The sequence below is a fragment of the Synchiropus splendidus genome, chromosome 6 (genome assembly GCF_027744825.2).
Source record: "Synchiropus splendidus isolate RoL2022-P1 chromosome 6, RoL_Sspl_1.0, whole genome shotgun sequence".
In the NCBI taxonomy this organism is placed as follows: domain Eukaryota; kingdom Metazoa; phylum Chordata; class Actinopteri; order Syngnathiformes; family Callionymidae; genus Synchiropus; species Synchiropus splendidus.
In genome coordinates, this window is record NC_071339.1 from 7,001,064 (window position 1) to 7,017,712 (window position 16,649).

The 16,649-nt window shown below is 43.5% G+C and overlaps 1 protein-coding gene across 2 annotated transcripts in view; it reads left to right on the plus strand.

The window, feature by feature from the left end:
- The window catches only part of cpne5b (copine Vb), a 95,328-nt gene extending 79,378 nt beyond the window's left edge, over positions 1 to 15,950 (plus strand). For both annotated transcript variants that reach the window (XM_053867946.1, XM_053867948.1), the window contains 9 exons: positions 1,466 to 1,519; positions 2,020 to 2,081; positions 5,627 to 5,673; positions 6,201 to 6,382; positions 6,763 to 6,890; positions 9,110 to 9,212; positions 13,121 to 13,178; positions 14,027 to 14,100; positions 14,425 to 15,950. In XM_053867946.1, the coding sequence (XP_053723921.1) occupies positions 1,466 to 1,519; positions 2,020 to 2,081; positions 5,627 to 5,673; positions 6,201 to 6,382; positions 6,763 to 6,890; positions 9,110 to 9,212; positions 13,121 to 13,178; positions 14,027 to 14,100; positions 14,425 to 14,616 (900 nt within the window). In that variant the 3' untranslated portion in view covers positions 14,617 to 15,950. The remainder of the gene's footprint in view (positions 1 to 1,465; positions 1,520 to 2,019; positions 2,082 to 5,626; positions 5,674 to 6,200; positions 6,383 to 6,762; positions 6,891 to 9,109; positions 9,213 to 13,120; positions 13,179 to 14,026; positions 14,101 to 14,424) is intronic.
- The last annotated feature ends 699 nt before the right edge of the window (positions 15,951 to 16,649 follow it).

Here is a 16,649-nt window from a genome sequence, read left to right on the forward strand (position 1 = left end):
TGGGATGTCAGCTCCATTATACGCTGCTCTTGATCTTCCTCTTCCTCCCAGTGAGACTGAAAGGCCCTTTGGTTTTTTATATGAGCAGATTGTTGAGTGTGTCAGACAAATTGCCATCCTTCCATGTTGAATTAAGGGCTGTCACTTTCATGCTTAGCAGCCGTAGAGAATCGAGGTAATGAGCTGGGACATCCCTGGTCTATTGACATTTTTCTCTCTTGTTCTGGAGCCAAAAGAAGGGTGGCAAGGTAAATGTAAGTCTTGCACCAGGCCTCATTAAAATTGGGCATATTTTTTTAGAAATTTCACAGCGTCCTGGTTTGGTGGATGAAGTCAAATTCACACAGTGGCAATGAGGAAAATAAGGCCTTTTCTATTTGCGGTTTGGGTGTTTGCTGTTTCTTTTCAGAGGTCATTTGGTGACTTGCAACAACAGGTAATTGTAGCTGCGGAGCTCAGACACAGCCTCTTGTTGTAGTGAAGGCTGAAGACAAATAACCCCACTGTGGCTGTTACTGGTCAGGAACATTTATGGGGTTTCCATTCACCTGTTCTTATTCAAATTTTCACAAATGGCGAAAATACACATAAATGGAACACTGCAAATTCAGGAAAAAAATTACACTTGGAGAAGGTGAATGTCTTGTGAATTTTCTGATAAAAGGTGTCGACTGGAAACCTTCACTTACCCAGTTATATGTATCAAAATGTGCAGCGGAGGATCATCAAAATAATCTTCACCTTCTTCTGCCGCTTATCCGGGGTCGGGTCGCGGAGGCAGCAATCGGAGCAAGGAAGCCCAAACTTCCCGATCCACACAAACCTCCTCCAGCTCTTCGCGGGGGATCCTGAGGTGTTCCCAGGCCAGACCAGAGACCTAATCTCTCCAGCGAGTCCTGGGTCTTCCCCGGGGTCTACTCCCGGTAGGACATGCCCGGAACACCTCCCCAGGGAGGCGTCCAGGGGGCATCCGGATCAGATGCCCGAGCCACCACAGCTGGTTCCTCTTGATGCGGAGGAGCTCCACCCCGAGTTCCTCCCGGATGACCGAACTCCTCACCCTATCTCTAAGGGTGCGCCTGCGGAGGAAACTCATCTCAGCCGCTTGTATCCGCGATCTCATCCTTTCGGTCATTACCTAAAGCTTGTGACCATAGGTGAAGGTGGGAATGTAGATCGATCGGTAAATCGAGAGCTTTGTCTTGTAACTCAGCTCCCTCTTCACCACGACGGTCCGATACAGCGACTGCTGCCGCTGCACCAACACGTCTATCAATCTCACGCTCCCCTTTTCCCTCACTCGAGAACAAGACCCCGAGATACTTAAACTCCACCACTTGGGGCAAGAACTCTCCACCCACCCGGAGAGAGCAAACCACCGTGTTCCGGTCGAGAACCATGGCCTCAGACTTGGAGGTGCTGATCCTCAAAATAATGGACAGTGAAATTTTTCACCTTTTTTCAGGTGATCAATACAAAGAAGAAAATGAAGAAAAAGAAATATGTCAACTCTGGAACGGTGAGTGATATTCCTACCCATCCCAACTGTTCCATGCTCATTGTTATGTGAGTGACGCCATTACATTTTAAGAGTGGAAATGTGTATGCATGACTCTACCATAGTACAATTCAAGTACTGTTGGTAAAATAAAATAATGCGCAGCGTTCTGCATCAATTACTGAGTTTTATTAATTCAGTGGAAGAGACTGGCCAGAGAGGTGTGTTTTTTGATCGAGGGAAAGCAAAGACAAGATGGAAAAACAGACAGGGATAAGTGGGAGCAACATCAGCATCCCATTGTGATGCAAATGTGTCCATCAACATGAGCCGAAGTCCAGCAGAGTAATGCATACAGATTCATCTCATTCCTTCTTTTCCTCTGGCGAAGTAAACAAATCACTTAAAGTCGAAGCTGCGCGTCTAATTCCGGAGTCCGTGATGGAAGATGAACCCTGATTTGTTGGTGGGTGTCTTGTTATGATGGGATTGATTTTGCCAATCTTTCCTGTTCAATCCAGGTGACCCTGCTCTCCTTCTCTGTGGAGTCCGAGTTCACGTTCTTAGATTACATCAAGGGAGGGTGAGTGGAAGTGCACGACTCCTTTCTGTCTTTGTTTTTTCTTCACTGCTGTGTTCGCTGATATTATCATGGATCTCACCTGTGTCCCAGCGCTATGATTTTGTCTCCTTTTGAAGTCACTTCTGACAAGCGCCACCACAGACTCAGAGTAGACGCGCACCTCAAGCTTGCAATCGTCCAGTCATGGTGATTTACCTATCTGTTGTGGGTGTCACCTGGTTTCTTTGTCTGGATGAATTTTCAGCAACAGGTGGAGAAGGTTGCTAAAACTGCAGTCGGTAACATTGGTAACAAAACGATTCGCTGTCATAACCGCCACAAGAATAGCTTCTTCCATTCCATGGCTTGCAGCTGTTTGCAGTAGTTGGAGTGACTATGTAGGCACCAAATCTGTCCAGTTACCGAATGTCTCCTACCTGCCGCGGGGTGATGATGTCACTTCGGGCAGATGCTTTTTTTTTTTTTTTTTTTTTTTTATGAGCCAGAGAAAATTGAAATGAAGGATTTTATGGCACTTCCTACCACATGCGTGACATTTATGTCTATACAATGTCAATTTTTTTGCAAAGTGTAAGTGTGTCCGTAGTCTGAAGTCCGAAACAACAAGACGTGATTTTATATATATATATATATATATATATATATATATATATATATATATACAAGTAAGATCCAACTTACAACCTGCTCGACTTACGTCTACCTGTACTTAGGACCACGGCTAGCAGATGCCCGACATTGTGTATGACAGTCACAGCAGCACAGTATCCCAGCATCTCACTCTCACACAGCGATCTACCACTACAGCAGCACCTATAACCCTCGCGTCGGCTATTTTGAATGGCATTCCACTTACGTCCAATCTGACTTACAACCGGCTGGTCGGAACCGATCCCGGTCAAAATTCAGATGTTACTACATATGTTGCATCTGCTGGATGTGACGTCATCATCCCACGGCAGGTAGGACACATTCAGTACACTGACAGATTTGGTACCTACAACAGGAACGTGGCTTTGGAATACGGACAGGCATCTAAACCACACCACCACCCTGAGCAGGCCTGTATCATTTTTGTATTTTTCCAAAGCTTGATGAAAGAACTCTGTCTATGGGCAGACAGACCACTCAAAGTACAATAGAATTGATAAGATAATTGATAAGAAGATAAGAGCCAAAACCTCAAGCAGATCCAAGCCTGGATTGTGAGGGAGTCTGCTTTGAGACCTGAAATATCCAATAATGTGTCCTAGAACATCCTTGGGTGAACTGTGACTTAGACTAACAGCTTATGAAATGGACAGAAGGAAGGAAGAGTTATCGACCTAGCGGGGCGTCCCTCGCCTCCAGGATATACTTCAGCCCCATACCCCCATGTAACAGCAATAAATGGAAGATAATGAATAGATAAATGATGACTGAATAATGCTGGAAAGGCTGTTAATCCATCCTTGTATTGGCCCACCAGTTTCATTATCTCAGCATTTGATGTTGTCGTTAAACCGCGCCACATCAGGGATGCATTCCTTTATTTATCAACCTCTTTGACCCCTGTCTGTCAATAAAGCCTCCTCAGAGGGAACATGAATGTGAAATATTTTGGCAGTTCCGTTTCTGTCGTGAGTCCCTCTGTCCTTTCTCGGTGGATCGGCTGTCGGAGGTTTTATGAGCTGACAAGTGTGACAGAGCCCACTGACACTTTTAGCAGCGGCTGATCTATGATACAATAACCCGAAGGTTTAGTGGCCTCACTTCGGAAATATCATCCTCATCAGTCTGCCGTCGGCTGACGTTCTGGCACCACTGCTGCAGACAAATGCTCCCGCAATGAATATTACCATTGTGCTACCATGGTACTTAACCACATGAATGTCTTTGGTAAATGAACCTTCAGAAGTTTTTTTTTATTTTTTTTATGATTTCCATGAGCGTAAGTCAGAGGTGGGCATTTACATTTCCTAAGAGGCCAGGTTATATATCGTGACTATTGAGAGGGGCCATCAAACCTAAAAAAAAAGGAGGGTAAGAGAAAATTACAAGTAAAAATCAAATGTGTGCGATTGTGAAATTACACTTTAAAAATGCACAGAAAATGTTGTGTTTTATTTAATTTAAACTACATTCTATTTAAATATTCTCAATGTGTCTCATACCTACCTTCAATTCTGATGTACAGTGGCACCTCGACTCTCGACCACAATCCGTTCCAGACGGCCATTCAAGAAGCAATTTGTCCGAAATCTGAATCGATTTTTCCCATTACAATGAATGGAAAAAGAAATAATGCGTTCCAAGCCTTAAAATAGGCTTTTGTAGGAATGAATGTAGAGTGTCTGCTGCAGGTGCGCTGTTCCTCTATGTGTGTGGCCGCTGCATGTGGGAGGGGCTGCCGAGTGAGTGACGTCTCTCCAGAAGTGAAGAGGTGCCCGGTGCGTGTCCAGCTCTGAATGTGGACTTCTGTGCAGTTTGGCTGTGACAAAGTCATAAACCAAGTCACGCTCTGTCCCAGACTGGCCTCATCCCTGTCCCAGCTCCAGCCCACAACAGGACATCAAACCCTGGAGTGAGAGCGAGCACCTCCCCTGTGACACTCTACCACGGTCCACTGCGGAGACAGGAAAGGTTTTACACCTCAATATGAAGAAAAAACTGTCAGTAAATGTAGCTAACGGGACACGTCTGCATACAGAGGCTGCGTTATACACAATAACAAAGCGCGTCGTGGGTCACCTGATATGTTTTTTCCGACTTTTTTCGGGGGCGTTCGAGTTCTGGATTTTCAGTCGAAATCTGAAGCAAAAAAATCACAAAAATTTTGTTCGAACCCCGAATTCCGGGACGTTCGAAAACCAAGGTACCACTGTATTTTAGGGGAGAAATAAAATAGAAAACTAAAATTAAACTTAAAAATAAAAATAAAATGCACAAGACAAAAATGTCAGAGACAACAACAACAACGTCAGTTTTATAGTTTTACTCTAACAGCAGGAGGGCCACATAAATCTAGTCAAAGGGCCGGGTATGGCCCAGGTCTGGTGTAAGTTGTTCACAACTATAAAACATGATTGATATTCCAACACCAAACTGCTGGAGGAAGTGGCTCATGAATGAGTGCCATCAAGTGTAATTAGCACTCAGGTGGTAAAGGTCCAGCTCTGGCATATTCTCCGTCCTCACCCCAAACTGAAAGGTTAATGCGAATTCATTTTATTGTCATTCCTCAGCCGCCACGCCGCCGTCCCTCACCGATAATGAGAGCCTGTCGTACGGGCCTCCGGGGAGCTCGTCTCACTCTTGTACATTAGGATGAAGAAGGAGGTGCTTCATCAGCAGGGAAAATTGGATTATGATTTGCTCTTAAGTGCTCCATCGCTCCAGTTGTTGCTTCACTTGGCTTCTCAGTGGCAGCTTCCACCTCCATGGGAGTGACAGTTTCACGCGGCATGTTTCTTTATTCCACAATGGCAAGGGTTGTCTGTGGAAGTGAGAGATTCTTGGATGTTGTTGATTTCCTCCCTGTCCTTCTCTTGTCTCTTGTCTTCTAGGACACAGATCAATTTTACAGTGGCCATCGATTTCACAGCATCTAATGGTGAGCGATACGAACGAGGAGGAGATTGTTTCGCCGCTGAGAAGCATTGTTACTTCATTCTAGGGTGTCGACCGCCGCAATCGATCAGAGCGACACACACACACACACACACGAGCAGATGGCGGGAGTGTACTTTTACACAGAGCACACACCAGTCTGGCAATGTTTGTGTTCATGTCCTGTCACTCTGCTCTTAATAACAGATGTAGCAGATGTTCCAACCAAGCAACGTTTCTGTCATGGTCGTCCACGTGTCAAAATAAGAGAGTCTCAGTCAGGATTTGAAGATTATTCACTTACTTAACAGTTCCTCTCGTTTGTATCAGAACGTTCCTGTAAATTACTTGAAAATAATACTTAAGTGACCTAAGACTATAAAAAGCTTTATGAATAAAACTCTTGTTGCTTTCTATACTCTTTGGTAAAATGAAATCTCACAGAGTGAGGCATCCTTATCACAATGGGATTCTTTTCCGATAGAGTCTTTAAATAACATAAAAACGTAACGTATGTTTTGGGATCAACAGGGAATCCTTCCCAGTCCACATCGCTCCATTACATGAACCCATACCAGCTCAACGCTTACGCCATGGCGCTGAAGGCAGTGGGGGAGATCATCCAAGACTACGACAGTGACAAGATGTTTCCAGCGTTGGGATTTGGAGCCAAGCTGCCGCCAGACGGACGCGTGTCTCACGAGTTTCCACTGGTGAAGTCAAACGTCATCTCGTCCTCCCTCTGTTACTGCTGTGCTTGTGGTGTGCTCATAATGACTCACACTTACTCAACACAGGTTTTTCTCCTTGCAGCGTAAGCATCTGCTTTTCCCATCATTCATCTACTCCATCTGTGTCAGTTTTTTTGGTTTTAAAAAGTTTCCAGATGGGTTTTTTCTTGAAAACAGCAAAACTTAAATTGATCTTTTCTACATTATTGTTGCATTTTAAGTGATGTAGTGGATTTAACACACATTTAACACAACCTTGTCATTCCACCAGACAATATCGTAAATGTCACAGATATTGCATCTCTGCCACGTGTGATACAGGCCAGAGGTCATGAAGTTGATTCACTGCTGGTTCCCTGCAGAACGGAAACATGGAGAATCCATACTGCAACGGCATAGAGGGTATTTTAGAGGCCTATCACCAGAGCCTGAAGACGGTCCAGCTGTATGGTCCGACCAACTTCGCTCCTGTGGTGAACCATGTTGCCAGGTGAGACTCATGCTATGTTTTCATTTGAAGTAGCAACCATTCAATCTATTTAGATTTCAACTACTCCTACAGCAGTAGGTGGTTACCAAAAAAAAGCTCTTCATAAACTGCACATTCTGCTGTAAATCATATGACTCGAAAGGTATGGTCTCCAATCCTCAGGCTTGTGTGCTCAAACACAAACTATATTTCTCTCTCATGAAGTCCTGACCTCCTCGCTTAGCCTCGTCTTTTATATTTCCCAACTGGTCCTGGTCATAATGTGTCCGGCTATTTTGGTATCAGGCAAAGATTACAGTGTCAGCAGGTGCTACAGTGACACCGACTCTCCTCACTTCATCTCGTAAAGAGTTGCACTGCCGTCCATCAAAACACTGAGCAAAGCGTTTTAGATGCTGAAACATACAACTTGATCTTTCAAAATTAGAAGAAGCTGTGTACAGGGAAACAAACATGCATCAACTGCTGACAGTGGAGTCCAGCTAAGAGTTCAGGATGTTGTTGTTGTCAGGGAAAAAGCCACCATTGGTTGCATTGACTTCCAGACAACAATATTATGGAAACTATTTCAGAATCAGCATTATTGCCATTGTGCTTTTGGTACATCGCAATACTGAACTAAATAAATAAAATAAAATAATAAATGAATAAAAATAAACAATAATAGTAGAAGTAACTAATAAATAAACCATAAACAACAAGGGCTGTTCACAAAATCATAAGTCTGACGGCCGAAGGGAAGAATCTGCTCTTGTGACGGGAGGTTCTGGTCTGGATCGACCGCGGCCTCCTGCCAGAGGGAAGAGGGACAAACAGTCCATGACCAGGGGGAGAAGGGTCGAAGGCTCTGATCCCACCTGCACGTCTCTGGGTCCTGGAGACTTCTTCTTCATTTTAGTATTTTCCAACATTCAAAATATATTTTGAAATAAATTGCCTTTTCATATTCGATGTTTGGTCCATAGTTTTATTCTGACTTCCATTCAAATAAAGTTTTTATAGGGTTCACGCCATATTTACGCTTCTTAATATCCTTGCTTCTATTGAACCTTATATGGTTCATTTCGTCCCTGCAAAGATGTTTTTCCATCACATTTTGTAGTCATCGCCGCCTTTCTTTTGGCATGATGTCCCCTCACAACAGTCACAGTTTATATATTTAGGCCCTTTAGGAAATTTAACTGACCACCTCTGTTATACCAGCAGGTCAGAGATTATATACAGCAATAATACTGGGTCTGGAAATGAGCGGCATTTGAACGGCATTCGAGCTGTTGCTTAAACCCATGACAGGGGTGTCAGCTACAAACTTACTCTACGGATGGTGACAATCTTTGGTCCCATGACAACAAGGTGGTGGGTGCTTTGAATAGATCTTCTCTCCTTTGTATTTATAGCTCTGCCTTCTGGTATGGGGCGCAGTTCTGCAGACACAGAACCGAAACAGTTGAGAAAATATAGTTTGAACTATACTGCGGCGTGTGCCATGCAGATGGGAAACAGAAACATCTTGTGATCAAAATTTAAGAAGAGCGTTGTTCTGCAGGATGAGTGGATGTCTTCATTTCTGAGGATGAATCCAGAGTAAAAAGCTTAGTACCATCCTCAGTCTGTTCACGCTGAGGATTGATCCAATATCATATTGATGAGGTCAGCAGGACTGCGTCATCTGTGAAGTGACGGAGGCCCTGCATGAATAGAATCCTTGTAACTAGCGTGTAGCGAAGAAAATGAGGAACAGGATCAATGACATGGCGCAATCTAGGTCAGCTCCCACTTCAAACACGTCCCGCTCACTGCCAAGAGTCTGGATAACCCTCCCACTGTGGGTGTGGAGGAAGTGACATATTCTAAAAAGAGAGCTTCTTATCAATATGTGCAAAACATACTGGAGGTTTAATGGTCTGTGGCTTAGCGATTCTGATCATTGTGGCTCTGAGAGCCACCTCCATTTCCCTCATGCCTTTCTTGTTACGTTCACGCTTTCAATAATCCATGGCCACAATTCTTCATCTGATTACTGCAGTTATTAAAAACGTCCCTCTGACAAACGCACTTTTGCGCGGCAGCGCCGTGAAATCAACCAACCGCTCGCTTTGTTATTAGCATATGAATGGTTGAACTGAGGTACCTGGTGACATTTGATCAAATCTGCATGTGGATTGAGGGATCCAGATAAGTTTGTTTTCACGATTCGATGAATGACTTCATGTTTGCAGGTATGCCGCCGCAGTGCAGGACGGATCCCAGTACTTTGTGCTGCTCATCATCACTGACGGGGTCATTTCCGACATGGCGCAGACCAAAGAAGCCATTGTGAACGTAAGCATGAGAGAACAAGTCGCCAAAAAGCTCAGTTTAATGACTTGTTTTGACAGAAATGTGATAAACGTTCTTGTTGTTGTAGCTTGCAGAATGAGGGCCTCGCTTTAAAGCAGGGGTGTCAGATCTCATCACAGAGGGGCCAATGTCTCAAACACAGTCGTGCAGCCAACTGTCCGTAGCGAGTAGAGTTGAGATATGCTAAATCTAGCAAGATTATCTCAGTTTGTCCACCATCGCCTTCTAACCAAAACAAAACCAGTTGACTGTGTCTGTATTATTCAGCCTTGACTCTTATTTTGAGCCAACCATCCAGTGGGCCACATAAAATAACTTTGTGGGCCAGAATTGGACCCTCAGGCCTTGCGTTTGACACCCTTGCTCTTGGGTGTTACCTGAGAAATCTATTCAGAGATGATATTTAAAGAACATATGTGCCCTGTTCCTGGCTTAACACATCTGGAGTGTTGACCCACATGTAAATGTCAAGAATTCGATTCGATTTGTCTTCATTCCGCAGGCTCCGCCTCTAACTTGTTTCCACTGAAACCGCAGGTGATGGACTTTCTTTAGCTTCCTGTTTCTCTCCTTCCTCTCTGCTCGTCCTTCGCTGCCTCACCAAGGCACAGAACCTCCAGCAGACTGGATTTAAAGGGAATTTGCGACTGTTAGTCAAAACTTAAGAACAGCCACACCTTCCTTTTAAGATCTTGCCTGCTGCTCTGTCTCACTGCTTCTGCTGTCGACTGCGGCTTGCAGCTGTTCTGAGGATCTCGCTGGGAGAAGTCGCACACTTTTATCCAGTTGTGTCTCAAACTGATGAGGCTACTGTGTATCTGGGATGGATGGATGTATGGATGGTGGATCTTGAACTCCTCTTCTTGTTCCTCTTATCTTCACATTTCGTCCCGATACTTCCCCGTAACTTTTTAGTTTCCAGAAAAAAGTCATCTAGTACCCGTTGCTCCCTCACTCCGTCACAACCTTGATCTCTCACTGCTGCTGTCATCACATTCTGAGCGCTACACAATCCATTGCAGCCTTTGATATCTTTTCCCTCTCATCTTGCTCTTGTTCACTGTCACTCATGAGTGTTTCATCTCCTCATCTGTGGCAGGACCCTCCACCACCACGGTTTTATTAGACCTAGAACTTAATGTTAATTAACCACACTGGGATAGAAACAGGGTTCTGAGCAGAGGAAATAGTATTAAGCGCCAGTGACCTACATTAAAATGGAGAGCTCAAGAGTTAAGATGTTCAGGTGCGACCTACTTTCTGAGCTGATTGTGTCTCAGTAGTTTGCTTTTAACATTTGAGAAACTGCCTGTTCCCACTGATTCTCAGTTATTAAATATTACTGCTGGATATCTTGTTTTGAATCCGCAACTCACGACGGGGTCGCAACGGGAGTGACAAACCATGCATCCATTTTCTTTAGCTTATCTGAGGTCAAGTTGCAGGGGCAGCAGCCAAGTCACAGAGGCCCAGACTTCCTTCACTGACACTTCCTTCTGCTTTCCAGGAGGAATCCTGAGGCTTTTCCATGTCAATAGAGAGACATATGATGTGTTACACCTCAGAGGTGGGAAGTCGATGCTGGGAATTATGGCTGATTTCAGAGTGTCCCAGTTATGGAAATCATAAAAAGTTATTCAAGCCTTGTCCAGATATTTGCTAGTCCGTGGTAACCAGGTGCAATGATACCGAATGAAGAGGAAACACTAACCTGCAGAATGTGTTTGTTCTTTTTGGTGTACATCTACTTCCTGTTTACGCTTGGGGCAACCAAGTTAGGTGCTTGGCTAGGTGAGGATTCTCCAACTTTCTGACTTGGAAATCTAACCGGGGTTCAGAAGCTGGTATTTCCACACAAATGGAACGCATCAAGAAGGGATCCAGGAAGCATCCAGACATGGTCACCCGTCTCAACTGGCTTTACTGGAGGTGTAGGAGCTGTGGTGAGGGCTCGCCTTCCATGTCTGAGAGACAGTCCACCCAAGGCTGGTGGCCACAGCTGAAGATTGATAGAAAATCCAGGGCTCTGTCTTTGGGCTCAACTCTTAGACTAGGATGGATGGATACAGATCATAACTGAATTGTCGGTCCCACAGTTGAGGATAGGGTCAATTGCTTTCTAAATAGCTGTGAAAGTCACGTACATTAGAAAGTAATTTCTGTCATTTCCAGACAATATTACCACCATGTCTGCACGTTTCCTGCTTAGTTTTACATTAGCAAAACAGCAACAGTAGCGAGCTCCTTGGTGCCAGATGAAACAGGCAACAGCAGATAAAAAAAACAAGTTCCTTCCAGCTGTTGTCTTGTAGATGATCTACAGTGGGTCGTAGTAAGAGCCGCTCTCGTATGTAGCTCCATGTTCCTTTGGATGGGGGTTTGGCTGCCAGTCAGGGTGACGGGAAGAAGAGTGTCAGGGTATTTCTTTGCCAAGTTATTTTGGGTTTCATTTGATGTGTGTGCGTGGGAGGACACGCGCTGACAGCTGTTGTGTTAAACACTGATAATCTGGCTGACGTGCTGTGGCGCTGATGGCGGTAACAGAGGCAGCACTTGGAGCATCAGAGGGTTCCTGACTGGCTGCAGGACATTAGACTGATAAAAGTGGACCCCAGAAATGCACAGCTCAAGGGGAAAGATTCAGGAGTTTGGGAGAAGAAAATGGCTGGATGTTGAAACTGCAGTTTGTTTTATGAAAGTACTCGCACCGCATAAGCTATAGTCTATGAGAAGAGCTGGTTCTGGTTCAGAGATGTCTTTAATGGGCTTGCGCCCAAGAGATTTATGTGTAGTTTTCTGGGAAACCTTCGACAATGACGGCCAATGACAAGGAGTAAAGTCATGTCTAACTAAAGCAGCATCTCTTTCCTCACCTTCTGCAAGACAGGACCACAATATCATCTGTGTGTGCCTCATCTATCTCATTTTTTAAACCCGCAAAAAAATGGTACCTGTTATGTACCAAGGCATTACCAGGGGTTTTGTTTTATGTCTTCATATGTTCTGTTTACCCCTTAATATGCAATATGTTTCCTAATATTATTATCTAACCCACATCACTGTCTTTTTTTGTTAAAATCAATGTGTAATTTATTTGACTTTGACTTATATTTCTCATATTTGGATTTTTTTTACTGTGTAATTATGTGCTATAATTATTGTCACATTATTTTATTATAATGTATTGAAGTAATGAATATTGAGAGCGTTGTAATTTATACAGGTACATTTGTTTCCTCATTCTGGCACTGTCAGCCCCTGTACGAGTATCACTTTGTAAATACTAGTAATACACTAGTAATTACACAGTAATTACGCTTTATTTCATATTATAATCAGTTGTAGTTAAACATTATTAAAATGTGTTCTGTTAACTCAAAAGTTAATTGGAAATGATGTTAGTTGTTGTGTCCAGAATTCAGAGAAATGATGTAAAATTCTTTTTCCTGCCTGCAGTCAGTAAAGTCGCATGCTGTGTATGTCTTGCTCAACAACTTTTGGCCCCATTGACATGTGTATCAGAGGACGATGCTTCTGTTGTGGACTAATTTAATCTCCTGCAGGTCTGATACCAGACATTCAGTGAATGAAACAGTGTCACCGTCGTCCCCTGATAAGAGCAGAACAGCTTCACCACTGAGAAAATTGGATTCAGGGGCATAAAACATGCAGGATTAGATTTATTTGGAGCTGAGCGAGTTTCTGTGCTGCACCCCGCTGTCTCCATCCCCATAAGTCCTTCTCCCTGTTGATACCTCATCTTTCTGAAGGGCGTTTGGTCAGTTAGAGAGCGATTCAGGGTGACGTGAGGCTGTAAAGAAGCTTGCCAGCTCTGCCTCCTCGCTGAGTGTTTTTTCCTTAATCTGACGTCCTGATTCGTGTCTTCACAGGGTGCCAAGCTTCCAATGTCCATCATCATCGTTGGGGTGGGTCAAGCCGAGTTTGACGGTAAGGTGTTTCTGTTTGTCTATAATTTCAGCAGCTTCATTTGAATACATAATGTGTGTGTATATATATATATATATATATATACATATATATATATATATATTCTACATATATATTCTACATATATATATTCTACATATATATTCTACATATATATACATACATATATATATACATAATATGATATGATAATACAATCATGTGCACATTTGCACAGTTGTGCTACTTTTTGTTTATTTTTTTTTTTAACTATTAGAATTTATCAAAACGAATGTGAAAAAAATGTTGGTAAGGTAACAGCAACAATGATAGAGGAAAAAAGAAGACGCCAACAACAAACAAACTCCTGAATGAAGATGGGAAAATGTGCATTTAAAATAGTGGTGAAAATTCAGGTAATTTGTTATGGTGATAAGTCACATTTTTGTATTTCACGACATTAAAATATAAGATGAATATGAAAACATGGGCATAAACATCAAGTGCACTGAAGCACCTTGTTTATTTGTTTGTGTTTTTTCTTTGAGCACGGCTCCATTCAGTCTCCTTTATTATGGAAGCTTTTGGTTACAACTTTGTATGATGTGGTGCAGCATGTATGGCATTAATCTGTGAAACAGTCACATCCTGAATGTAAACACCTGCGACCTTTCAGTCTGCAAATTATGAATTCTGAGTCTAAGAAAAATTTAAAATCACAAAATCATTTTGTGGGGAGAAAGAAATCCCAGTACACCAGGTGTGGTGAGAGAGAATTTACATTAGTGATAAAATGAAAGTCCAAGAATGTTGTGTACTGTCTGAGCAGCACAGGAGACTCAGTGCTCAGTGTCTGTGTGTTTTTCCAGCCATGGTGGAGCTGGACGGCGATGACATCAGGATTTCGTCTCGAGGGAAACTGGCCGAGAGAGACATCGTCCAGGTAGCGGCAGCTGACAGCACAGAACTATCGATCGAACATGCTCGACAGATGTAGATAAAAATACTCCAGACTCGTCCTAGTTTCAGCTCCTACTGCCAAATATGCAGAATCATTTCTCGTTCTGGCATTTTTAACTAAGAGCCTGTGGTGAAATACCATCTGCTGGTGAAGGAAGCTCTGATGTTTTTTTGTGAATTATTCGTGAGCGTCAGCAAGTGAAAATCCTTCAGTCCTGCTTCAGACTTGTCTTTAAGGTGCTGATCCAGTGTGTGTCTTTCGCTGCCATCCGTCCTGATTTACCGTTTCCTGGCTCTTCCTCTGCAGTTTGTTCCTTTCCGAGACTACATGGACCGGACTGGTAACCACGTGCTGAGCATGGCTCGCCTGGCCAAAGACGTGCTCGCGGAAATCCCAGACCAGTTCATTTCTTACATGAAGACCAGAGGAATCAAACCCAACCCGGCGCCTCCGCCCTACACGCCCCCGGGACACATGCACCACCACACTCAGATCTGATCCGCAGCTTTTCTCGCCAGACTGGCAGCATGCGCTCCTCTCAGAACTCCTGTTTTTTGGAGCTACAATGAGAGATGACCTGAGGAAGCTTGTGTCCGGAGCCTCTTTTGCTTTTGTATCAGGGTTTTTCTCCAATATTCACCGCAAATATTACGTCAAGGCTGCAGATTTCCCAGAATAGTTGCTAAAGACCTTCTCATGAAACCCAGGCATCGACTGTTCCCCGTCTAATTCGACAACAGCTTGATTCAGAGGTCACGTTCTGGTCCAGACTTGTGCCTGTTTGGCGGCTCTTTCTATATTTGTGAGTCATGCCTTGTTGTCACTCATCAGTGTGGCCTAATACTGACCCTAACCCTGGAGTTAGCTTTTCTAATGTCTGAAGTGTTCTGGATCCCACTGAACACTGGCCTATCGTTTACAACTACTATGAATCAGGTGTCTCATACTTCTCTCCTCATGATTTAAAGCATGCAAGTCCAGTCCAGTATTCTGAGTCTGGTGTTACTCTCGCAAAGCATGACCACGTATGTTAAAACTGTTTACAAAGTCACTTTCTTTTTACTTTAGGATGCTTAAAATCCACGCGGCCAAAAGCACAAGAACACTGAAGACTTATGGTTCTGTTTACATTTGGGCCATCGAGTTCTGGATAACTGAATCTTGGTTTAACATGACAAAGATCTTTCATTGCTGCCAAATTTCATTTAAATTTTTGATGCTTTCTACTCTTTCTAAAGCTTCAATTGTTGCAGTGCATTAGGGAACTTGTAATGTTGGGAGTCCTTCGCATCCATTAGAACATAAAATAGAGGTTTTTAACTATAACACTGTTGTGAGTGTTGCCAAACACAGATGTCGTTGCAGTGTTTTTTATGAGTTATTTTTCCTGTCATCGTACCCTCGGCAGTGTCATCATGGCAGTATCGATTTGTATTCTTTGTGAGAGCGAAGACGTGACAGGCGAACCATCTACCATCTGAATAACCCAAAGGTGTGTTTTGTGATCTTTATTTGGGACCGGCTCGCCAGGGTCACAATCTTTGGAGCCCAATTTACAAGGTTGTTTATATCTTACTGCTGGGATTATTGGATCGAAAACAAGTTTTGTTTTGGGGATAGAATTTAGCTCTAAATACTTTTTCATGGTGGAAAAGTTTCGCCTGGATTGCCGATTGGTAGACAAATATAGACTGACGTATTGATAGATGTAAGGGACTGATGGATATACATCACGGTAGAAAGCCAAAGACAATGACAAATACATGGAAGGACGGATTGATATATAGATGGATGGATGGAATAAAGGATTGATCAATGGATAGATTCATGGATGGACGGTTGAATGGATGAAAGGTTTGTGTGGATGGATGACAGACAAATATGGAGTCTGGATAGATGGATGGATGGATGGATGGATGTGAGTGACAAACAGAGAAAAATATATCTGGATGGATGGACAGACAAATCAAATGGCCGATGGATGGGATGCTAGATGGAAGCACGGATAGACAGATGGACATATAAATGGTTGAGTGATAGATAAACATACATGGATGGATGGGTGGATGGATGGGTATGTAGTCTATATAAATCTATATGAAGTGCACACGACTTGATTTAGCTTGACAGAGGAGTAAACTTTTCTTTTTCATTGGGACTGACACGCAAGTGTTGACTGACTCGCCCAACGCAGATTTCATCCTTTTGATCTCAGAAGCACAAAGTCGTCTCCGAACATCTGCACGCCCTCAGCACTGCGGCAAAGCGACGCGCCTCCAAATATCATGTCAAATCCTAGATTAATTCCAAAATCTGTCTTTGTTTCCTGCACCTCCGTCTGTCAGTTCGGGATTTTAATGGTACCGCTGCGACTCACGTCTCCACAGGGCGGCTTTGACATTTGTTTTTCTCCGTATATACACGCGCATATTGTTCACGTCCACGGAAATAACCTGATGCAACACATGCAGCAGCAGAGAGGGGTTGAATCAGTGGAGGAGAGCGGCGATTGATGGCCGCTTGTCCGACGG